Raw genomic sequence first — 22,666 nt, 5'->3', positions numbered from 1 at the left:
AGGATTGTATGGATTGACTTTCCAAGTTGTTGTATATGAAAGAAGGAGGTGTAACCAAGCAGCCAGCAGCCAGGATGAGTACTGACACCCAGAGCTGGCACATACCTGGGGGTCTCCAAGGCACTTCAGTGCTAGACCTAGAAGTACAAAAGTCAGAGCTTGGCTGGCATGGCTGCAAGATCACAGGTTTGGGGAAGGAGGCTGAAGAGAAGGCATTTCCAGATTCTTTCTGGGAAATGAAGCCCATCCTGGCCTGGAGTACAGAGATGCTTGGAGTAGGAGTGAGGAGAAGGAGGCAGTGGAGAGCCAGCCACCCTGCAAGAAGTGGAACGTGGCCCCTATCCCATCTGGAAAAGATTTGTTCTGCATTCCCCAGTGGAGGTGGCTGCCGTCACCCAGGCTCTGCTTCCTGATGCAGCCTCTGCTGCAGGGCACAGGGATGGGGGTGAGGGGGAACCCGTCAGGCAGGGTGGGGGAAATGCCCTGGAAGGCCATGCAGAGGGAGGAGACCCAAAGAAAGGGTCTTTTCCTGCCTCTCCCACCACCCCCATTAGCTTCCACTAAGCGGGACCTAGGGGAAGGAATGCCTACCATACCTCTGGCAAGCCAGGAGGATGATTTCTCCTCCTTCCCTTGGTAATGGCAGAAATCATCTCCCATCAGAGCTAAGCCTCCATCTTCCTCCAAGACACAGACCCACTTAAAGTACCACCAACATGCACATATGGTCTTAATTCCTAATGGAGAAAACTTCCCCAGAAGGCAGAAACTCCAGCTTCCATTTTGCAGAAGAGAAGCCAGAGAACAGTGCCAAACCCTACTACTACTACTACTTAGCAAACCTCTGAGCAATAAGGTGTTCCTGCCTGGACACCCCAGCACAAGCCACCCGAGCCCAGTGAACGGCCAGGCTCCATTTTGACATCTCCTTTGCAGACATCTTGTCATCCCTTCAGCCAAGCCCTACTTAACCCCAACAAGTCTTGTCTCGCCTTCACCAGCAGAGACACCTCCCTTCTCCTCAAGCACCTGAATAGGTGCTCGTGCCTGGCCAAGTGGGACCCAGCAGAGCCACCAAGACAAGCCTGAAGGCCATGAGGGTCACCAATGGCACTGATGAGCCTACGCCCACCAGCAGGTTGCCCCTCATTGGCACTGATAGGGTCATCTGCCCTGTGACCATCAGGGGATAACACACGATGCCAGAGGGATGTGATGTCCCACGTGCGGGCAGAAGCTCTCCCTGGTGCCACCAAAGAGCACCTCCTTACATTTATCCGCTGCCACCCCCTCACCCTGGTGTGACACACTGTCGCTGGTATGACGCTTGTCCTGATGCCGTAACACTTGTCCTGACCCTATAACAAATACCAGCCTGGCCCACGCGGCCTTCAGGGAGGCTGTCATCCTGCTAATGCCCCAACCAATGCTACTCACAGGTCCTGGTATGACCAACCCGCAGACCCCAGTCCTGACCGGCAGTGCTACACCACTGGGAACTTCCTATCCAATATGGGATCAGGGGACCCTATGTGATACCCGAGTGGTCACACACACACAGAGGGTTCAAAGCCCTTTCCTTTGCCCTGCAGCCAGGCTCCTGTCTCCAGGTTAGGCAGCAGCCTGGCCTTCCCCCTTCCCCCCCAACCCATGGAATCAGGCACCCGGGAGCGGGAGGCGGCCAATGCCGGCAGACGGGAAATGGCACTGGGGAAGCGGGGAGGAGGAGGGGAGCGGCAGAGAAGTTCCTGAAGTTTTCTGTCCTGGATAGTTGGAATAAATCTCATTTTCTCTGGTCTCCTTGCCGAGTCGAGGATTGGCTCAGCGGTGCTGCAGCCCGCCCCCCTCCTTCCCACGTCCCCTCCCCGCCAGCTTCGCTCCCTCTCTCCCGTGGCATCAGGGCGTCAGCCTGGGAGAGCCTGCCTTGGGGGGACAGCCGTGGGAAAAGGAGGGGACAATGCCTCCCCTTTCTCCCCCACTCCATTCCGGAGCACAGCACCAGTAACCCTTGGAACAAGTTGCAGGCGCCTGCCGAGAGTGTCTCGCAACTTTTCGTCTGGAGGACGGGGAAAGAAGAATAAGCCCAGCTCGAAGGAGGTAAATCCTGAAAGTTTTGATTCATCAGTTTGTAGGGCGGGGGGCAGGGGGGTGTTGGGACCAGAAGGAGAAGAGTGGAGAGGGTGTTTGGAGAGGGGAGAAGCGGGAGGGGTGGCAAGGAGATAGAGACGGGAAGGATGGTGAAAAAGAAAGGGAGCAGAAGGCAGGAATGCAACAGGAAACTGTGAGTGAGGAGAGGGGACACAGGACAGGGGGGAGAGGCGGGAAGGAAAGGGAGTGAGAAGAGCGTCCCACGGATGCGGGAAGGCAGGAGGACGCTTGTGTCCCAAACCCTGCTCTGGATACCCCTCAAAGCCCCACAGGCTCTCGGCACCTCAGTTTTGGGGTACGGAGAAAGAAAGGGAGCAGATTTTCACGAGTGGGCAGGGAAGGGATGGCTGGAAACTGCCCACTTCCATAGCTCCGGCCTCTCTCTCTATGTCCCAGCATGTCTGCTTGGAAAAATATCCTTGTTATACAGAGATATCACTTTGTATATATATATAGCAGCCAGCAGCACAGGAGTCAGATTTAGGCGTCTGCCTACTGCCCGGCACTGCTCCAGGAAAGCTGAGAGAGGCCCAACCCAGCCAGCCAAGCCCCTTTCCCCCTTCCCCAAAAGCCTGTCCCTGCTGGCTTTCCTCATCCCAAAGCAGTCACCCAATAGGGGAACTCTGCCTCCCTTCCTTCGGGGAAAGGGAGGTTTTTCATCACTCAGGAAGGCTGGGAAAGCCTTCTTGGCCACCCACAGCCGTTTCTACCCACTCTTCCTGCTGTTGAGACCACCCCAAATTTCTCACCCTCTTTTGCAGTATGTCCCCTTTGGGGGAGGGAAGAGGCTGCTTTCAGCAGCTCTATCCAACTAGACATCTGGATTATTTTCCCCCCCTTTCTGGTTTCCGCTCTTCCCAGCAAGCAGAACAGCTCTGGCCATTCCCAGCTAGTGGAAAACCAGTGGTAACCAGCTGACCTCGGGGGGAAATGGGGGAGGCCAGGCTGGGAGGAGGAGGAGGAGGAGGTGCTGGCAGTGGGTCTCTGAAGGCAGGGGGCTTCCCAGAGGAGGCAAGAAGGGAGCCAGAGAGCATGTCAGGGAAGGGGAGGTCGTGGTGGGCTGTGGGCTTGCTGTGCCAGAGGGCTGCCAGATGGAAGCTGTGGCACCCAGGCCGAGAGAGGGGTCTGTTTGCCCAGTGGAGGAAAGGACAGCACACAGGTCACCCTTTGCCCACAGAATCACGAGTTTCCCTGGCATGAAGGAGTCAGTTTAGGTGAAGGGGAGGGCTCAAAGGGGCAGGGAACCACACCAGTGGCGGAAGGAAAGAGGAGAAAGAGGGAGACTGGAAGGAGGAAAAGCCCAACAGGCCTGCCAGAAACCTGCCGTCCAGGTAGGGTTGGGCAGCAGCTGCTTCACTCCCTCCCTCACTCTCTCCCTCCCTCCTCTTCCCAGTGCTTGCTGACTGCCAGCAGGCAAGGAGAGCCAGGGGCCAGGAGATGCTGGCTTGCTTCCCTGTGGTGACCCAGAGACAAGGAAGGAGACGCACTTTTCTCCACCCCACTCCCTCACTCAATGGTTGTCCAGATAGGGAACAAGGGGATGTTCTCTGCCTACATCCCCTCTTTTCCTTGCCTCCCATCCCAAGGTGTGATGTCCCCCATAGGGGTGTGCAGGGCAGCTGTGTTGTGTGGGGGACCTGGGGTGGGGTCGGAGGGTGACCCCTCAGAGTAGCCCTGGCTGGTGCAGCACATGCTAAAGGGAACAGTCCCCACTTTGGGTTTCTCAGGGGCTCCAAAATGCAGAGGAAAGGGAAAACTTGAGTGCTGTAGTTCACCTAATCCCCTCTCCCAGGGTCACTTGCTTTCCTGGGAGATCCTGGGGACAGCTCAAAAATATGGTTGCATCTCTCTCCCTGTGGTCCCAAGACCCCAGCTGTGCTGCAGAGACCACCACAGTAGTTTCCTTTGCACTCCAGGAGAGCCCTGACCCATGACTATGGGTGGGCTTCTGCCAGAGAAAGGAAATAGCTCCCCAAATCTGCCACGTGCCTGGTTTGTCCTGGCTGCAAGGCAGCACTGTATGGCCTCTGTGGGCAGGAGGAAGACGTGAGCTGCATGAGCCGGGGAGCTGAGGGCCAGCAGGAACCCAGCCTGCCACCATTCTGTCCCTGCTGCCACCAGCCACTGCCACCCCAGGAGGCCACTGCCACCCTGGGGAGTCAGCCAATGGTGCTGGGCGCTGCTGGGGGAGGTTTGTTTTCTCTTCCCCAGTCATTAACCCCTGGCAGATAAGAGGGGCCCCGGGTGAGCAAACAAGGCCAGGGCAAAGCAAAAATGCATCTAGCCAGCCAGGAAAGCAATTTCATGTCCAGGACTCCCCTCCACCAGAGCCTTTGCCATCCTGGCACTGCCTGGCTGCTCCAAGGCGATGCACAGACAAGCAGGAGAGGCAGGGAACGTGGCAGGGGAAGCCCTGCAGCAGCGAGGGTCCCAGCGCATGGAGACCAAGAGATGTGAGGCTCCTGCGTCACCTCTTGGCAGGCTGTCCTCCACAGCCAGCCCTGCTGGAGGGACTTGGCTCTGTCCTGACGCCCCAGCCACAGAACTGAGCCCAGGGAAGGATATGTCCCCAGCTGGCTACCCAGGCTACTGACACTCTGAGATGCCCCACAACCGAATCCTCTCCTTTCCCCAACCCACCCTCTCCCACTTGCTATGCACAGGGGATCTGCCAATCTGAGAGTCCTCCCCACTTGACTGGGGAGGTCATTACCCTGCCCTGCATCCAGCTGCTGCTTCCTGCCTGCCCCTCAGCATCTCTGGGACCTGCCTGGGTGCAGGGACCCACCCCACCTTCTCCTTCAGCCTCAGGCAATCACCTCCCTTGCCGTGCCTCAGTTTCCCCTGCCTGCAAAGCAGCTGCCCTTCCTGCACTGCTGACTCCCTGCTTCTCAACATGTCTGCCCAGCACCCGGTGACCCAGCCAGTGAAGGACAAACAAAGCAGTATACAAATATTGCATTTTTGCTTCCCACCACTCCTCTCCGAGAAGCACATGGGCCCCAGGCCTCACCCTCTCCTCAAGGGTTCATCTGAATAGCAAAAAGGAGGGAGAGGTTTCTCGCCCCAGGAGCTGGGGCAGCCAAGCAGGGCACTGCTCTGGGAGGAGGTTCTGCCTCGGAGGGAAATCCTCAGCCTGTGTTGTGGTGTGGGTCTGGCAAAGCTGCTGTGCAGATGGGAAACTAAGGCATACTGAGGTAGGTCAGCAAAGGGAGGGAGAGCACATGTTTTTGGAGGAAAGCCTTTTTCTTCTTCCCAGAGAGAAGGGCCAGGTAAGGTGGCAGACAGTAGCAATCTCACTGGTTAGAGGCCTTATGCACTGCCTTTATTCTCCTCATGCACTGTTCCTCTTGCCTTGTTTAGGTGGCCAGCAAGGGAACCAATGCTCTTGCCCTGCCAGTCCACGCAAAGCTCCCTTCGTTGCCTGCTGCCCCATCCGTGACTGGCTCCCGGTCACCCAGCAGCAGTGGAAGACAGTGGATTAACCTCTAACTCTACGATCAGACACAGCTTCCAGTGACCTCCACAGAACGGGGAGTGACCCAGATACCGCCTGGGGACATCTCTGTGTCACCACTGTCCTCACCACTGCGGAGGTACCCTGTGAGGGTAATTTCATGAGCACGACGTAGCGCAGGGAAGCAGGAAACCTGCCGAAAGCCAAAGTGACATGAGCTGCTACCCCAGGAGCATCGGAGCAGAAGCAATGGGGAGGCTGGGGATGTGACAGAGCACCCCAGTGCTGCAAGCCTGGTGAGGGCTGATTTTTGGAGCTTTTTCAAAGGCAGGGTGAAGGGTGCAACATGAGCCTGGGGAAGCTGCCAGTGCTCAGCTGGGTGTCAGGCTCGCATGGCAAGCGGCGGCTGAAGTCGGAGCTGACGCCGGACATGATCAGCCCGCCGCTGGGCGACTTCCGCCACACCATGCACGTGGGCCGCGGCGGGGACGTCTTCGGGGACACCTCCTTCCTCAGCAACCACGGCGGGGCTGACACTGCCAAACCCAACAACTTCTTCGCCCGGACGCTGCGGCACGTCCGCCGGACGCCACTGAGGAGACGGGGCAGCGGGGACCAGGCGGGGGCCTCGCCCGCGCCCCCGGCCATCTCGCCCATCATCAAGAACGCCGTCTCGCTGCCGCAGCTCAACGAGGCTGTGTACGATGGAGGCAGCGGCGGACGGGGCCTGACCAGCAAGTTCTCCTTTAAAAGCGCCTCCAACAGCTTTTCCAAAACGCACCAGGCCTACGGTGAGTGAAGTGTGAGGCAGGGGCTGGTAGCCAGGTACTGAGCATCCTCTGCAGGCTTTCTCCATGCCTCCATGCCTCAGTTTCCTCCCCAGTGAGGGAAGTTTTAAGGAGGGTTTTAAAGGGAGAAATGGGATATTTAAGACTGCCCTGTCTTGACAATCTCTCCAAGCAGATAATCCTAACGTTGCTCTGAACCCTGGTCCTTCCTCCTGCCCTTGAAGGGTGTCTTCCTAGGATGTCCCTCAAAGTGGCAAAGGGATGGTTTCTCCATTTCTCCCCCTCTCCTGTAGCCCCATACAGCTGGCAGCCTGTGTGGAGTAGTTGTAAGGGAGCACCCCCCATCCACCCTCAGCCCTACACCTTTCACTTGAGCAGCCTCCCCGAGGAAATCAAAAAGGTCCTGGGACGTTTTGGAGCAATTCCCACTCCAAGGCTGTGAGGTGAAGGAGACCCACAGCATGGCCTTCCCCACCTCCATACAGATGCTCTAACCCTGTCCCTAGCTGTGTCAACCTCTGCCTCTCCATGTGCTGCTCCTTAGGGGTTCCATCCACCCTTCTCCATTGCGTCCACATTCCTCCCTGTGAGTCAGGGTGCCCTTTGAGGAAGGGTTGTGGAAAGGATGGGACAGGACATCTGTGTGGCTCCTCTCCAGCCTCCCAGCACTGGGCTGTGCTCAGCTTTTCCCCAGGGAGGGAGGTCTGGAGCAGAAGGTCTCAGGGTGGGGGTTGGATCCGGGGTGCCTGCCGCAGCTGGGGGAGGCAGCTGGGCTCAGAGGAAAGGCAGGCTGAGGCAATGCTGCCATCTCCTGGTCCCACCTGCCTGGCTCAGCCCCCACTGCCATCTTACCAAGCCAAAGCCCACCTGGAGACCCTCTGCTGTAACTCTGGGCTTAGGAGATGTCCACAGAGACACTCACCTGTTGTTTAGAGGTCAGTGCCACTGACAGGAGCATTGATCTGAGCCACTTTGGCAGCAGTGTTCCTTATCCCCTGCAGATCTAAGGCTTCCTCCTTTGCCTCACCAGCCATACCTTTTTCCTCACAGGGCTGGAGTCTGGATTTTGTACCATCCCTCGTGCCCCTCGCTCAGAAAAGGCCCAGGAGAAGGGTCCTGGGGAAGATGAGCTGGATCGCTCTGACTCCCTGCTGTCCTTCCGCCTAGACCTGGGGCCCTCCCTGATGAGTGAGCTCCTCCAGGTGATGAGCTTCTCTGAAACCAATGGGAATGAGGTGGGGGAGGATGGCCCACACCTCCTGTGTGAAGAGGGGACCAAGGACAGAGTCCCTCCAGCCGTGTGTGCATCCCGTGAAGAGGACAAGGCAGCATCCAGCTTCTGGGACCACTCCAGGCAGAGCAGCCTGTCGGGGGCCAGCTCACTGCCGGGTCTGTCGGTCCATGCCAACGGAGAGGCGCATGCCATTGAAGGCGCAGGAGCGAACTCTGCCTGGGCTTCGGGGCCAGGGGCAGTGCCCAGAGGGTCCCCGTGGCAGGGCCACTGGAACGACTGCACCATTGAGGCTGGAGAATTTGACCGAGCAACCCAGGTCCTGGCCCGCCATTACGGTGGGACCAGCACCCCGCGGAGCTCAGAGAAGGGTGAGGGTCCCCGGCAGGCCCGGACACAGACCCTGTGGGAGAGCCCCAGCAGCACCTTGTGGGGGTCACAAGTGACCAGGGAGAGCCGGTCTCCCGAGGCCAGCTGGAGCCAAGGAGAGGAGGAGGAGACCAAGCTCTCCAGCCTGCAGGGAAGCTACAGTGGTGCCCCAGGGGGCCACAGCAATTCCTTTGAGTATGCCGATGAGGAAGAGGAAGAGGACGATGAAGTCAAGGTGTGAACTGCCATGTCTCCCAACACAGGCCCCACCAGAGACACTGGTGTCGGGGTCTTTGCCCTCCTCCCTGTGCCCACCCGCTGGTGCCAGTGTCACCAGCACCCAGTGGGTGACCTCCTTGCCAAGTGGGGGCGCTGGGCAGGCTGGGAAGGGCAGGAGGAGAGCCCATCCCCCGGGGGACTCTCTGGGGCTGGGCCAGGCTGCTGCAGAGGGCAGTGGGCACTGCAGAGCCAGGCATAGCGCCCCTTCTCCAGCCATTAGACATCAAAGGAACATTCCCATGTGCCAAAGGAACCCCAAATCCTTCCTACCCCTTCCCGTTCTCCCCAGCACCCTCTCTCTTAGCCCTCAGCCTGGCTCCACCAGCATGTCTGGGGACATACTCCATCATTCCACTGACATCCCCAACCATCCTCTGCAATGGCATGCATGCCTCCCCAGAGATATTCCCACTGATAGCTCTGGCACATAGAGGATGGGGCTTCCCCAGCTCCAGCTGGTGCAAGACCCTTTAGTATAGCTCCTCTATCAACAGGGGAAGGTCAGCTGGGGTCACAAGGGGCAGGCAAACCCCACAAAGCTGAGATTTCTCTTTTCCCCTGCCCCACCCCAAAGCCATGTGCTCAGTGTTCAGGAGGTGAGAGCATGCACAGAAATAATCAGGAATCTTTCCACTTGCCTCTTGCTGCTGGGCATCACTTAGGACAGCTTCCTTCCTTAGCCCCACTCCTATGAGCAATTGAGAGGGGAGAAACCTCTTGGCTGACTGGTGGCAAAGGCAGGCTGTCAGGTCACCCGCTCCTGCAGTTCAGGCCCTAAAAAATTCCTCTTTTCCCCCTGCCTCAGAACAAGGGAGACTCCTCTACAGCCACTCGGTTTGTGCCACCGTCCTCATGGTGGTGGCACAGTTTGTGTCTCCATCCTTGTCCCCCTCCCCATTCCCCATACACACACCCCTCTTTGCAGCACACCCCTTCCCAAGGGTAGTGTGGGCCATGGCTAATGCCCCTCGCCGAGTGGCCCTGGGTGACACAGCCGTCCTGGAATGAGCTGCCCCCCACGCTGGCCCGTGTGCAAACTGCCCCTCACAGAAGTGCCTTTGTGCCATGGTGTGGAGCCAACATGCTCGTGGGCTGAGGTCACCAGAAGGACCCTCACAGGACCCCCCTTGTTCTCTGGGACAGGAGGGGGTTTGCAGTGGGAGGAGATGCTGGGCCATAGCTGCAGGACTCTGCTCCCACTCAGCTCACCCACACCCTGGCTGCTTTTGCCGGGAAGCTCTTCAGAGCAGGATAAAGAGCTCCAGGGTGTGCACATACTGCACGTGGAAGTGCCATTTGCAGCCAGGCCACCAAGGTTAAGGGCAAGCCCATGGTCCCCAGCCTCCCCAAGGGGCTGCCTCATGCTAGCCACCAGCAGCAAACCAGGGCAGGCACCAGCTTCAAGAAGTCCCCAGGTCTGGCCACTGGCACCCAGCAGGATCAGCCTTATTCTCCCTTGCACCTTCCAGGGTGGGGACCTGGGCTCTCAGGATGAGCTCCCCTCTGCCCTCTGTTTCCCAGACCATAACACAAGACCAAAGACCCATATCTGTGGAATTATCCTTTCTGCCTCCCCTCTGTATCCCATGCACTTATTATTGTCCTTATTAAAACAGTTTTGATACTAACTTCTCTGGTGCATCCCCTTGTCTGCTGTGACTTTATTGTCTTCCTTGCTGTGTCTGCTGGAGCCCCAACCCCCAATCCCTCCATCTTGGGCAGTGAGGAAGTGGGGAGGGAGGGCAGGGGCACTGCCACCTTGCCTTGGACCAGGCTCTCTGCAAGATACTCTTGTACTCTGCTCTCCTCCCACCCAGCCTGAAGTACCCCAATGTTTGCTGTCACACATGAGTCTCGCTTTTGGGTGGCAATATACTTTTGAATTAGAGCAGCAGCATGTAATAATTGGGACTATTTGCCTGAAGTCCTGTGCAAGGAAGTACTGAGCCACATAACTCAGCCCAAATCCCACTGCCTCCCCTGCCTCATTTTGGATGAGTAGGATCTGCTGTGGAAATGCCACAGTAATGGCTAAACTGACTGGAATGTGCCAGCAGACAAGTGAGGTGAGGTGAGGTAAAAAGTAAAGTTGGAGACAATCCTTTATCTGTGGCAGGATTGCTGGCTGGGGGCACACCTGTGCTGTCCTCCCCATGCCACCTTTTAATTATACACTTTTGTAGCACCAAAAGCCACATCAAATGCCACATTTATGCCTTCCTTCCCATTTCACCATCCCCCCTCCCAAAACCTCGGCTGCAGGAAGAAATGGAGCGTTGTAAAAAGATTACACAACTGTTTCCCAAGCAATCATATAGTGTCCTCATCCTGAACCCCACCTACAGCCTGCTTTGGCCTAACTACTATCCCTTCAACCCCATGGCCTGATCTGACCTGGAAGGCACCTGGCATTATCCAGCAATGGCTTCTTTCCTATTAGTGGGAGAACCTCGGGCTTTTTCAGTGGTTTGCACAGAGCCACAGAGCTCTCACAGAAGACAAAGCAGCTGGAACAAGCAGTATTCCACTGGCTTGGTTTTTTATTAGGGCTAGGAAGTGGTGCCCATCAGCTCAGCCTGAAGGAGATCATCTTTAGGCCTCCATGGATGTTTACATAGTTGATCTTGTGGTAGCCGTGCCGGTTGGGGAAGTACACTTCATGGCCATCTGGCAGCTTCACACGGAATTTGTCTGACAGCATTTCAATGAAGAACTGGGAGAAAAAAGAGAAAGAAGGGCAGGAGTTGGAGGCAAGGAAGGTATTTAGAGGTCAGCATTTAGGCAAAAGGCCTGACTCTTTCATAGGAGGGTCAAACCTGTCCACTGAGCTTTAAGCAAGGTGCTGGGGGTTGAAGTGAGGGCAATTCAGGAAAAGAGCATCTGATATCAAGGGTCTAAGCAAGAATACGGACTATGACTGGGGACAGGATCTCTCCTGAGGCTGTTTCAGCTACTCAGGAGTGGAAATGGCAATCAGGACCAAAATCCCAAAAGATGAGGGGCCATTGTGAGGGAGCCAGAGGTATTGTGTGGGACCAGAAAAACTATGGTATGGGAATCTGCTAACCAGGGGTTTCCCTTCATCACACATCCCCCATACCCACCACATATAGCCCCTCACCCATGCTGGCACAGACCCCTCACCTTGACAGTGGAGCCCCTGTAGAAAGAGAGGTGGCGGTCACGATATTCCGTCTGCCAGCAATTGGAGAACTTGGAGTTGCAGACGATGACAGACTCGTTGAAGCGGGGATTGAAGTGAAGTGCCAGATCTCTTGAGCTGCAGCCAAGGTTGATGCTGAAACTGTAAATAAGCATGAGGAAAGTCATATGCATGGACAAAAGAGAGTCTTGGAAGACTTGAGATCCAACGCACATCTCTGCACCCAGATCCTGACTCAGTGTGGCTGGTGGCATAACAATGTGCTATTTTGTATCTGGAAACCTTGGGAAATCACCATCCTCTACAGCCCACCTTCAACCCTGGCATGCCAAGGTGGTTTCTTTGTACTTACCCAACACTATCAGCAGGTATTTTGCCCTTCACCTTCAGGGTGTTCCCAGGCCTCATATCCAGGTTTAAGATTTCAATATTTCCCTAAGACAGAGAAAAAATAGTGTGTGGGGCTCCTTCAGCCATTCCTCCTGACTTGCCAACTGCAGCTGAGAGGGTGCTGCTTGGAGGCGTCCCAGCCAGGATATTGCTCTCAGCTGGTGCTCCTGTCATGACCAAAATCCTCCACGCTGCAGGTCTTGCATCAATTTCTCATTCAGAAAGAGAAGAGTGGGCTGAATGAAGCCCACAAAAGAGAAAAGACATCAGAGACAGAGGAAGCGAACACTGGCTTGACCTCAGCAGAAGGAAAAGAAAGCAGGATAGCAGAGATACAAAGAGGGTTAAAGCAAAGGAGCACTGTGCAGGGTTTGATGGAAAGCTGATGCTGCCCAAGAAATGCAAGTGGTAAGAATGGCTGCAACTTGCCAATCTCACTCAGCTTTGCTGAGCTGATGACCCTGGGTGACAGAGGACAGGAGAAGCAGCCCTTACAGACATCATCCTCAGAGCGCAGAGTAACCAGGCAGGGAGACAGCAGCAGCTTAGCACAGAAATACTTTGCACGTTGGATTTCACAGCCCTAAACTTCCCTGTGGCTTACACATTAACTCCAATGGCTTATTAAGCCAGGAGACTTCGATCCAACAAAAAAGGTTCCGTATGTACATGTCTCACTAGGGATTCTAGGAAATATAAGCAAATCCCAGCCTCCTTGGTGGGGTCCCAGTGGAAAGACACACAGCCCTCAGAGGTGCTGCTTTAGACATCACACAGGACAAAGACCTTCCCAGGTGGCCAAGGAAGTGTGACCATGTTCACCTCTTTCCTGTGTGTAACAGCTCAGTCAAAAGAACATCCCAGCTCCTTCCTTTTGTGGCAAGGGGCAGCTCCAAAATCCATACTAGCATACAAGAATGGTCTCCACCATTCTTCCCACAGTGCTGCGAGGAAAGGCTCAAAGGGGCTTGGAGGAGAGGACAACCAGCACATCACATCTAGATGGCATGAGTTATAGAGGAGTGACTTGTGGAATCCAAGCTCCTTCCCTTCTTGTGGCACTAGATTCAGCTGTGTGGATTGCAGTACCCATATGTAGGAGCTCCCTGCAACCTCCCATCCAAGCCCCATCTAGACCCAAACCTTTTAGCTTGAGGAGTCACACCAGGTTCAATAGTCCTACCCTCCCTAACACTTACATAGGGGAATGTTGGCCTCACAGGGGAGTAGCACCCCCGCTGTCTTCCTCCAAATTAAGAGTTACCATGTAAGTCAGCAGACAGTCTCCCTGGTTTGTAAGACACCAAAAGTCAAGTGGAAAGGGAGATAGAGGAGGAGGTCGAGGCTTAGGAGACCACTGGTCCCTCAGTGCCCCTCCCAAGCCTTACAGAGAGCACCTGAGTGCTGTCAGCCTGCTGCTGCACAGACAGCACAGAAGGGAGATAGCTTCTACCCTTCCCTAAAGCATCCTGAAGAAAGGAGAAGTGCTATAAGTACTCTTTCAGTGGATGTGTTTCCAACAAGCAAGGGGTTGTAAAGTCCAGCAGGTTTAGGAAATTTGTTTGCTGTGGAGGACGCTGAAATTGTTGGTGAAACCTCCACGGACTGAGCATGAAACCAGCAGAACACAGTGCTGGGGATGGTGTTATCTGGCACTGCGTCTCTCCCACCACGCTGCTGCGTCCACTGCACACCTGTACACACCTTCACATCACACTGCTCCCCTGCAGCCATCACAGGGATAATACAGAGCCCAGGGTCCTCTTCTCAAATATTGGAGCAAAATTGAATGGCTGGCTAAATTGCACAGTAACTCACTTTTTACCTGGGGAATAAGGATTTGCTGTTTGCAGGGTATCCTGGGTGTTCAGTCTTAGTAAATATACCCATGAGAACAGGGTCTTCTACAGATTTAGGCAAAAGCAAACAAGCAGTAGTTGCTTATTTTCATTAAGTATAAACATATTAAACCGAGGCATCTTTTTCCAACAGAGTTTATAAATGCCATACCTATTAACCTTCATTACTTGGTTAAATCTGTAAACAAAACTTACAGATACATACACAAATTAAAACTCCCAAAACATAGTACGCACAAAAGCTAAAAGCCCTTGTGCATGCTCAAAGTTGGAATAGGAGAACCCTCAGCTCTAGGTGCAGTTTCTAATATGCAGGATACCTATAACCTGGAAAAAAAACATAGAACTGAATCACTCCGTTTCTGTCTAACCAGTGCATGGTGGGTTAACAGGAGGGCATTATCCATTTGTCAGTGATTTGATGGATTTTTCCAGAACTATCTTTCACTTCCCAAGCATAACACAGAAAACTTCAGTTCTGTAACCACACTATCAATATCTGCAGCAGTGGGTATTGTTAATCTAATCAAGTCTTGATTTAGATTTTGGCTTTGCTGTGCTGGTATAAATTTGACAGACTCACCAGGGGGGTTCAGGTGGCTTCCCAGATGTTGCTCCAACCCATCTCATATGACACCCATAATTCCCTATTTCCTGGGTGAATTCATACCAGATAGGTGTGTGAATTTGATCTGTAAGTGGTTGTGCCACTGCTGCAGTAATACTCACGGTGCCATCCATTTGTATGTGATCTTTGGCATTTGATACAAACATTTTCAGCCTACCTGGAAGGCCATGAAAGGGAGGAGTTAATCTGGCTGGACTACCAGGAATCACCTCAATTGATGTCTTTCATACATTGCTTAAATACATGTTGCCTTTTGCACAGAGGCTGCCAGATCTCAGAATCTGACAATTTTAAACAGCAGTAGGCTTTCCTGTGTCCTGTGGGTCTCTGTCCCCAGCCCAGTAGGCAGCTCAGGCAGTCGATGAGTAGTTAAGGTTACCTGGGGTAGTAGTTAAAAATACTCTATGTCTGCCTCTTCCTCACTCAGCACAATCTGATCTCTGCCCGTAAGTGAAACTTGTCTTCAGTTTCGTATTCCCCTGAACATCTAGACTTCTTCCAGCAATGCAGTTTCAGTTTCAATTAAAGACTGAACTTTTACTGCTTTCGAGGTAGGGTCAGAGTCTACCTTTAAATCATCATAATTGTACCAAATGTCCCCATCCCATGTTTCAGGATCCTCACAATATACAACTCTATAGGATGTGCTGGACTGAATTAAAGGATGACTCGTGGGTTTTATCAAGTAATTTACCTAGATTTTTCTGTATCTGTTTTTCTCATCTTTCAGGTGCAGACAGTTTTTCTAATTGTTCATTTTTATTTAAAATAATATCTACTAGTTTTTACAATTTCTCCTCTCTCTCTTTCTCAAAAGACAATACTGTTCTAAGAACCTCATTTTCTGACTTCAGAGTCATATATTTTACACTTGCAACCCTTTTCAGGTGTCAGGAAGCTTTACATTTCCTTTTGCACACAAGATAAACAACCTCCCAAAACTGCACAAATAACTTACCTTCTTACCTTTAATGGGTAACTTACCCTTTCCTCATGCCATTTTTCATTAGACCTCCAAACTAGTAATGTGATCAGCTATTGCCTGTACATTATCACAATTAGTTTACACCCATTCCAACACTGGAGGACAGAGACAACTACCAAACTTCTCCAGTAGAGAATAAAACTTTTTCTTTACACTGGCCACCCTTGGTAACCATTTTTCCTTCGATTTCCCTCAGAGGGAGACAACCTGGACACACCAGGCAGGAGAAAGCTGTCACCCACAGAGGGACAGAAAAAGCAAAAGTTTGGTCAATCTCCCTTAGATTCATAGAATCTCCCACCAAGTGCAAAGAACAGTAAAAGTTCGGAACTGTTAAAACACACATTGGATCAGAAAATGGTGATGCCAATTAAAATGTTACGATTGGCTGTTGAAGCCTTCTGCCCAAATTAAGGTGCAAAGGAGACTAAATGCTGACTTTATTTTACAAAATTAATCTTATACGGAAAAGAGAAAGAGAGAGAGAAAGAGAGAGGGGAGAAGAAGAAATAGGGCAAGTAGAAGGTAGTCACCTCAGTCACCTCCATGGATCCAGCAGCCTCCTGTTGGTCCTTCTGTGCCTTGGGCTTCTTGATGGTGGGGTCTCACCCAGTTAATTTCATTTCCTGAATAATTCTTATGCAGTCCCTTATTTGGGTAAAAAGCAGATGTAGAAGTGAGTTTCAGTTCCCTATTAGCACATCAGGCAAGAGTAGGCATGGTTCTGCCATCGTGCGTACTCAGATCTTAATTTGATGGGCATCAGGGGTCTGTTCTGGGGGTTGTGTGAGACAAGCACCTCAATACCCAAGTGTCCTATTTGTGACCCCACTTCTTGCACATGCATAGTAGTTCACTTCTTATCTAGCACACCACAGTTGAACTTTGACCTGAACTGCAAGGCCAAAACCAAAACCTGGCTTCTTTCGTGGGTTGTGCATAGGTGCTCATGACTTTTTTTCTGCAACAAGTTCACCACCAAGCCCTTGTTTAAGGCATATACTGCAAATTAGTAACCCTTTCTTTACAGCTGCCTGAGAGGGAGAGCAGCACGAGTCTCTTACTGTGTCCAGTTCTGGGCTCCTCAGTAGTACAAGGGAGACATGGAGTTCCTGGAGCAGGTCCAGGGACTGTGGAGAATGTCTCTTAAGAGGAAAGGCTGAAGGAGCTGGGCCTGTTCAGCCTTGAGAAGAGGCAACTGAGAAGGGACCTCACCAATGTCTATCAGTATCTGAAGGGAGGGTGTCAGAAGGATGGAGCCAGGCTCTTCTCAGTGCTGCCAAGCAATAGGACAAGACACTATAGGTAGAAACTGATAGGCAGGAAGTTCCACCAGAACATGAGGAAGTGCAGGTGACCACACACTGGACGAGACTTCTGTCTGAGGGATGGGTAAAACTACCCGTGGAGAGAGTTGAGTGCAGAGCCACAAGTACCACGGATGTGAGAATATGCAGAGAGGGAGATGAGCAGGAAAGAGGCTTGAGCTGCACAGAGAGGGGCCATAAGATTTTATCAAGATAACATTTACCCCCTCCTACAATGCTCAGCAGGGGCGTTCACCCCCCTTTTATTTGCCAATGGGAACAATAGTGGGAAGCCAGGCAGCAATTCTGCCAGCACTGGCGACTTCCTTCGTCTGCAGAGCTGAGCCTCCATATGGTCAGACACCAGTCCTGTGCAGATGATCTCCCTCATGCAGGGGCAAGTGCTCCCCACATCAGAAGGGGATGAGACTTTAGGGACCCCAAAAGAGTCAAAATTCTCCAGTGCAGTTGGAGAATTTTGGAGGTGGCAATTGGGATGATGAGAGGAGGGTGACAGGGGCAGGTTGATACTTCCCTGCTGACACTGCAAAGCAGAAAGCCTGGGGAAACAATGATAGCATGGGAATGTAAATCCCAAAGAAAGAGGAAATCCGGCTAAAGAGCATCTGCAAAAGAGGTGGAGGATCTGTGCAGTAAGGAAAACATAAACAATAGCTGTGGAAGCTGGCAGCTGCTGGTGCAAAGGATCCAGGAACTCTTCACTCCCCAGAGAAATGATCTTATAATAGGATACCTAATTGGGAGTACCCCTCCAGGACCCCCAAGATTTTTGCCCAGCCAGAGGGCAGTTGGCTTGTACTGGTATGGGACACCCATGTTCACATCTCTGTGACTAGAGGAGCATTTGCTGTATTCCCAGAGGGACAGCAAAGACTCAAAAAGGAGTCACTTGGTGTGAGGTGGGGGCCACATGCAACCCAAGTCCAGGGAGCAGGCAGATGTGCAATTTTGCATGGAGAAAACAGAATAACCCCAAACATATTTTAAAGAGGGAAGCACCTAATGCTAGCGTGTTGGCTTTCACCCAGAAGGATGGCAGGGCAGAGTGCTTTCACCCCATAAAATGCAGCAGCTCTATTTGCAGAGGTCCCACATAGTAGATTTTGGGGTAAACCATTTTTCCCAGCCTTCCTGTGAGTCCTGAGGTGATCTCAGGCCACCAGGAGCACCAACGGGATCTCAGGACCCTTGGGGTGCCTCAGACAGCAGTACCTGATGTACCATAGCCTAGAGCTGCCACCCCTGCCACAGGGCACCCACACAGCTGTTGAGAACAGTCTGAATGCCACCCTTCCCAGCAGGCTGCCAACATCCTTGGCAGCATCGTTGCTGGCAGCAGTCTTTATTTTGTTTTCTTACTTGGGGCAGGAGATAAGCCAGCTAGGTGTGAAGCCCTGAGGAAAACCACAACTTCCCCACTTCCCAGCCTAGGTAGACTCAGGGATTAAAGGATTCTCAGGGCCTTTTGTGGCAGAGACAGCCCCCAGAATCCACACCAGCACAGCAAAACTGTCCCCACCATCTCTCTCAACAGTATTCTGAGGAAGGGCTGCAAGGGGCTCACAGGAGAGGGTAGCAGCACATACTCTCTAGACAATGTGAGCTGTGAACAGTCCCCTGCAGGACTGACGCAGGTCACCACCAGAGATAATGCTCAATCCAGAAGGCATGAAGAAGATAGAGGAAGGCAAGGCAGCTGTGCTGGGTGCATGGATGCACGTCCCATGGTCTCTGCATCAACCCAAGCTCTGCAAGAAGAGGGCAGAAATCCTTTCAGCACCTTCATGGAAGGCTTGGTGCTAACTAGGCACCAAAGAAGTGGCTTTGGAGAACAACACTGCAGCATGGATAAGATGCCTGTCCCTTATTGCACTCCAGGCACCAAGGCAGCCTGTGCCTTGGTCCAGGCATCAGCGTCTGCTCAAAGCAAAGGGAGCTGGAAAGACCAACCATGCATTCTTTCTCGGAGTAGCAGCTGCTTACTCTGCTATTATTTCCTACTGCTTCATATAATTTGTACTCCACAGCAAGCTATTGTCCGTTTCCACTGGCTATTTATTTCCTTGAATAGCCTCTGGGGAAAGATTTCAGTGTGAGAGTAAAGAAAAAAGAAAAACTCCGCACAATAAATCTCAAGCAGTGACCTGATTTAAACTGTGTTTTCTGACCTCATCTGGGCCCTGGTTGTGGTTCCTCACGGCAGTTGTGATTAGGCCCTGTTTCTGCTTTCATTTCCTCCTTCATTAAGCCCAGGGGTGAATGACCCCTGCCTTAGAGGGCTGTGGGGTGGATTTTCAGATGCTGCAGCTCAGGATACTACTGAGAAGAAGCTTCCACCACTTCCTAATGGAGATGCTCAGCCCTCCACCTGTCAGTACAGAAATTCCTGAATAGGACTGGCTTCCCCTTTAGTCAAGAGGTGTTGGTTGGCCTCTCAGCAGAGAGTGCTGCCACCTACACCCAGCTGATCCCTGAGCTCTGAAAGCCAGCCAGCTTCCTAACGGAGGAGGACCGAAAGAACAAAGTGTGCTTACCTCAGCCAAACACTGAGGTAAGCAAGAAACTGGGTAAGCAGGTCTGTGGATCCGAAGGGTGTGTGTAGGAGAGAATTGTTCAGGAGATGCAGGAGAAGCCAAAGCAAGAATGAGCACAAGGAAAAAGTGCCCAGGAGCACTAAGCTCCTGCCTAAGATGTTCCCAGAGTGGGATGGCTCCTCTAGAGAAAGCACTGAATGCTCTGCATTCAGATCAAGTAAAATGGGAAGGAGCAAAGGACTGGAGGTTAATGTCCTGTCACCCCTCCTGCCTCAACTCCCTCAGAGTGCATCATCCAGAGCACCTATGGGAAGTACAGAAGTAGCATCCATGATCTAAACCAGAGGGCAAGACACTAGAGGCCATCAGCATCCAGTAGGCTCTCCACAAACATCACCCCTCTTCAGCTGTAGGGTGCAATTTTTCTTCCTTAGGATATGGGGCAAAAGAAGGAGGAAGGACAAAGCTGAAGAACTAAAATGTGGGGGGAAATCCCACACCTTTCTTCAGGGCTAGGGGCAGCAGTGAGAGAGGGAATCTGCATCAAGCAGTTGAGCAGATCATGAGCACAGGGAACAAGTACAGCCTACTCCATCTCTTTCCCTCCTTTATTAGAAGGGCGGTGGTGCCACAGTCACTGGAATCTCCCATCTCCATGGGGGAGCTCAAATGTGCTCTGATGGATGATTTCCAAGTTATGTCCTTGTACCTTTGCAGGGGATGTCTCTCTCAGGAAGCTCTGAAGTCTGTGGAAGCATTTTTGTGTGGTCCAAGTTGTGCACAGGGAAGGGGAGAAAGGTGGTTTGTTTGCAAGGAAGTTGGTTCATAGGTGGTTGTTTTTATCAACCCAAACAGACAGGTAAGTCATGTCTTCTGGGTCCCCAGCTTGGCTGATGGGCAGGAGAGTGAACACAACTGGCAGAGGGTGGAGAAGGGAGCTCAGAAGACTGATGACATGCCACCCAGTTCCATTTCCAGACTTCATTTCTGTAATTCTTTCACTCATAGATGCATGCCAAGAATGTGGGTTGTGGGAAAGGCTTTCAAAAACATGCCTGGAGATAAAAATTCACTTGTGTTGAAAGCTCCCCTACTGGAAAAGAGAAGATGTATAGAAAGCTCACAGCTTCCCTCTCTCTGGGACTTTTGGGATCATTCAGCTTTACCCACATCTTCTGGATGAGATATTATTAGTTTAATGGGAAAAGGATCTTCCAAAGAGCCCTCCACAAAGGATCAGCTTCATGAGACCTAAGGGTCCACTCGCATCTTCCACTGAAAGATTAACATCTACAGCAGTTTTATCTTACCATTGGGCAAGGAAGATAGCAGCTCCCTCACATGAGGAAATTGAGGCACAGACACCCAAGTTCACATCCAAAATCAACTCCTCCATCTTAAAGTTTCCACAAAATCAAATCAAATCAAATCACTGTGAACCTCAAAAAAAAAAAAAAAAGCTAAAAGGAAGCTGTGCTCCCCTAACTAATACAGCTAGAGTATCAAAGATGCTGATTTCTCATCACACCATCTACTATCAGCAAGAAGTACTGAGGTATTCGGTGCCTCTGGAAAAATCAGCCCTTGGGTGGGTCCAATTAAGTCTGAAAACCAGAAGCATTCAAAGAACAGAAGCCTTCCTGCAGTAGAAGCCCTGGGACTTCCAAGATGTCCCAAGCCCAACTTCGCTGACTTCGAGGGGACCATTTCCCACCACAGAAACAGCATGAGACCAGCTGGCTGGAACTAGAATAAGCAAAAAAGAAATGCAGCATTGCACCATTATACAGAAGGTCCTTGGGGACCTCCCTCCACAGGGCAGCCATCCTGGATTCAACCCCACAGCACAGCAAGGCCAAGAAGTGAGAGTGACTCCTGAGTCTCCATCCCGCACAACAAGGCTGTAGGACTTGCTTTCAGTATGTTTCTCACGGCTTCCAGCACTGATCCCAGGCAGGTTGGACAACTCTGAGGACTTGCAGGAATCTTTCAGCCAAGCAGAATCCATCTGAGTCACACGCATGAGGCACAATGCCAAGGGTGGCTCATCCACTGGAAAAAAAAAAAAAAAAGAGAAAGAAATGCTAAGGGGGAAATAGCAAGTTTTGAAAAGCCACAAGAATTAACAGCTCATAGGCTGGAAAGAAAGGGAGCAAAAAAAAAGTCTGCTCTCCCATGCTCACGTCACTAAAGCCAAGTATCCTTCATCACTACTGGGAAGCAGCAAGCCACCTTACCACACATCAGCTTTGAGAGCATCTGAAGGGGCAACCCACCCTGGATCTAAGGCCATCACTGAGGTCTGCAGAGGAAGGGGTTGTCAAGTCAAAACTATCTGTTGCTGCAACATCAGCTTGAACAAACTCCCTTTGATGGCACTGCAAAATGAAGCAGTAAAAACCAAACCAGATGGACATGGGAAAGAAAAGCTGCCAAAAAATGGGAGTCCAAATCCCCAAATGACTGACTCAGTGCAGGAAATGGGCATCTAAAGAGAGAACTGCAGGCATCTGGAGATCTAAGAAAAGATCAGGCCCACATAAATGATTCTCCATATTCCTCTTCTCCCACTTTCCAGAGGAAAGGGCACCAGAAATACCTGAACCCATGGACACTCAGAGTGAGACACAGGGAAAGAGCTGGGATACTCCAGGGAGTAGGGCAGTGATTGCTTTGCACTGATGGGACACCTGGTCTCCCTTTGCAGCACTACACTGGGCACTAAGGGACACCCTGTCCCATATAAGCATCCTGACCCTTCTCTGGGCTGTGTCCATGAGCCTCTACTCTTGTTTCTGACCCATGTAACCAGTAGTACATAAGCCCTCACTTGAGCACAGTGGATGTTTATTTTGCATTCCCAGCAGTCATGCCAAGCTCTTTGTTCTCTCTGGCTCTCTTTCCCTTCCTTTCAGTTTGTGCCTTTTCCTGCTGTCCTTTTTTTCCTCACCACTGGGAACACGGAGGGGCCAGAACCTGGCTATGTCTCCCTAGCTGCCCCCAAGTTTCTTTGTGCTGCTCCCCTCCCAGAGAGTCCCCATCAGCAAAACAAACACCAGGCTTTAATTGCAGTCAGATTCCTGGACCGAAGAGGATGCTTGCTTAAGAGAGGGAAAAGAGTATTCGAAACTAAATGCCTTCAGTGCAACTCACCCCAGACTAATTTTATCATATCCCAGGCTGAATAGCCTCAAACAGTTGCCAACAAACAGACTCAGACTTCCCAAGCTAGGAGATCTGATAAGAACAATGTGAGGACAGGTGGCTGCGACTGCCAGGCAAGTTCCCATCTGCACACAGATAGCTTATCTCTTCTGTCAAGATGGGACACACATCCACTGCACAACAGCAGGGAAAAGCTAGTGGAGACCTGCTTTCTGGTCCTGAGCATGCACGTAAAACTGCTTACACCATCCCTGAGGAACATCTCTATTATTCACTCGGCCTCATTAGGAAAGGGGTGGGAATCTTTCCTGAACAGCTCTGTCAGACACAGCTTCCCTGAGA

General features: G+C 52.1%; 2 protein-coding genes across 3 annotated transcripts in view; one reads left to right on the top strand and one right to left on the bottom strand.

Moving 5' to 3' along the window:
* Window positions 1-1,809: 1,809 nt before the first annotated feature.
* On the top strand, window positions 1,810-9,913 carry CDC42EP1 (CDC42 effector protein 1). Its single transcript, XM_033059095.1, has 3 exons — window positions 1,810-2,097; window positions 5,512-6,396; window positions 7,444-9,913. The coding sequence occupies exons 2-3, from the start codon at window positions 5,952-5,954 to the stop codon at window positions 8,232-8,234; spliced, it is 1,236 nt and encodes a 411-aa protein (XP_032914986.1). The 5' UTR covers window positions 1,810-2,097; window positions 5,512-5,951; the 3' UTR covers window positions 8,235-9,913.
* Window positions 9,914-10,794: 881 nt separating this feature from the next.
* LGALS2 (galectin 2) overlaps window positions 10,795-22,666 on the bottom strand; it is a 17,879-nt gene continuing 6,007 nt past the window's right edge. The window contains exons 2-5 of one of the 2 annotated variants that reach the window (XM_033058111.2): window positions 15,831-21,211; window positions 11,788-11,870; window positions 11,417-11,576; window positions 10,795-10,985 (exon numbers count right to left, since the gene is read on the bottom strand). In XM_033058111.2, coding sequence (XP_032914002.1) covers window positions 10,839-10,985; window positions 11,417-11,576; window positions 11,788-11,870; window positions 15,831-15,845 — 405 coding nt within the window. In that variant the 5' untranslated portion in view covers window positions 15,846-21,211 and the 3' untranslated portion in view covers window positions 10,795-10,838. Of the gene's footprint in view, window positions 10,986-11,416; window positions 11,577-11,787; window positions 11,871-15,830; window positions 21,212-22,666 lie in introns of those variants that run through there. The other variant, XM_033058110.2, reaches the window with a different exon arrangement.

Source organism: Catharus ustulatus, chromosome 4 (genome assembly GCF_009819885.2).
Source record: "Catharus ustulatus isolate bCatUst1 chromosome 4, bCatUst1.pri.v2, whole genome shotgun sequence".
Taxonomy (NCBI): Eukaryota; Metazoa; Chordata; class Aves; order Passeriformes; family Turdidae; genus Catharus; species Catharus ustulatus.
This window is presented reverse-complemented; position numbering and strand designations above follow the sequence as displayed.

What these genes read in the sequence shown, in the direction of transcription:
- CDC42EP1 (XM_033059095.1), top strand. Translation starts at nt 5,952, where the DNA reads ATGAGCCTGGGGAAGCTGCCAGTGCTCAGCTGGGTGTCAGGCTCGCAT. An exon ending in CAAAACGCACCAGGCCTACG is followed by an intron (nt 6,397 to 7,443) that starts GTGAGTGAAGTG and finishes TTTTCCTCACAG; the next exon opens with GGCTGGAGTCTGGATTTTGT.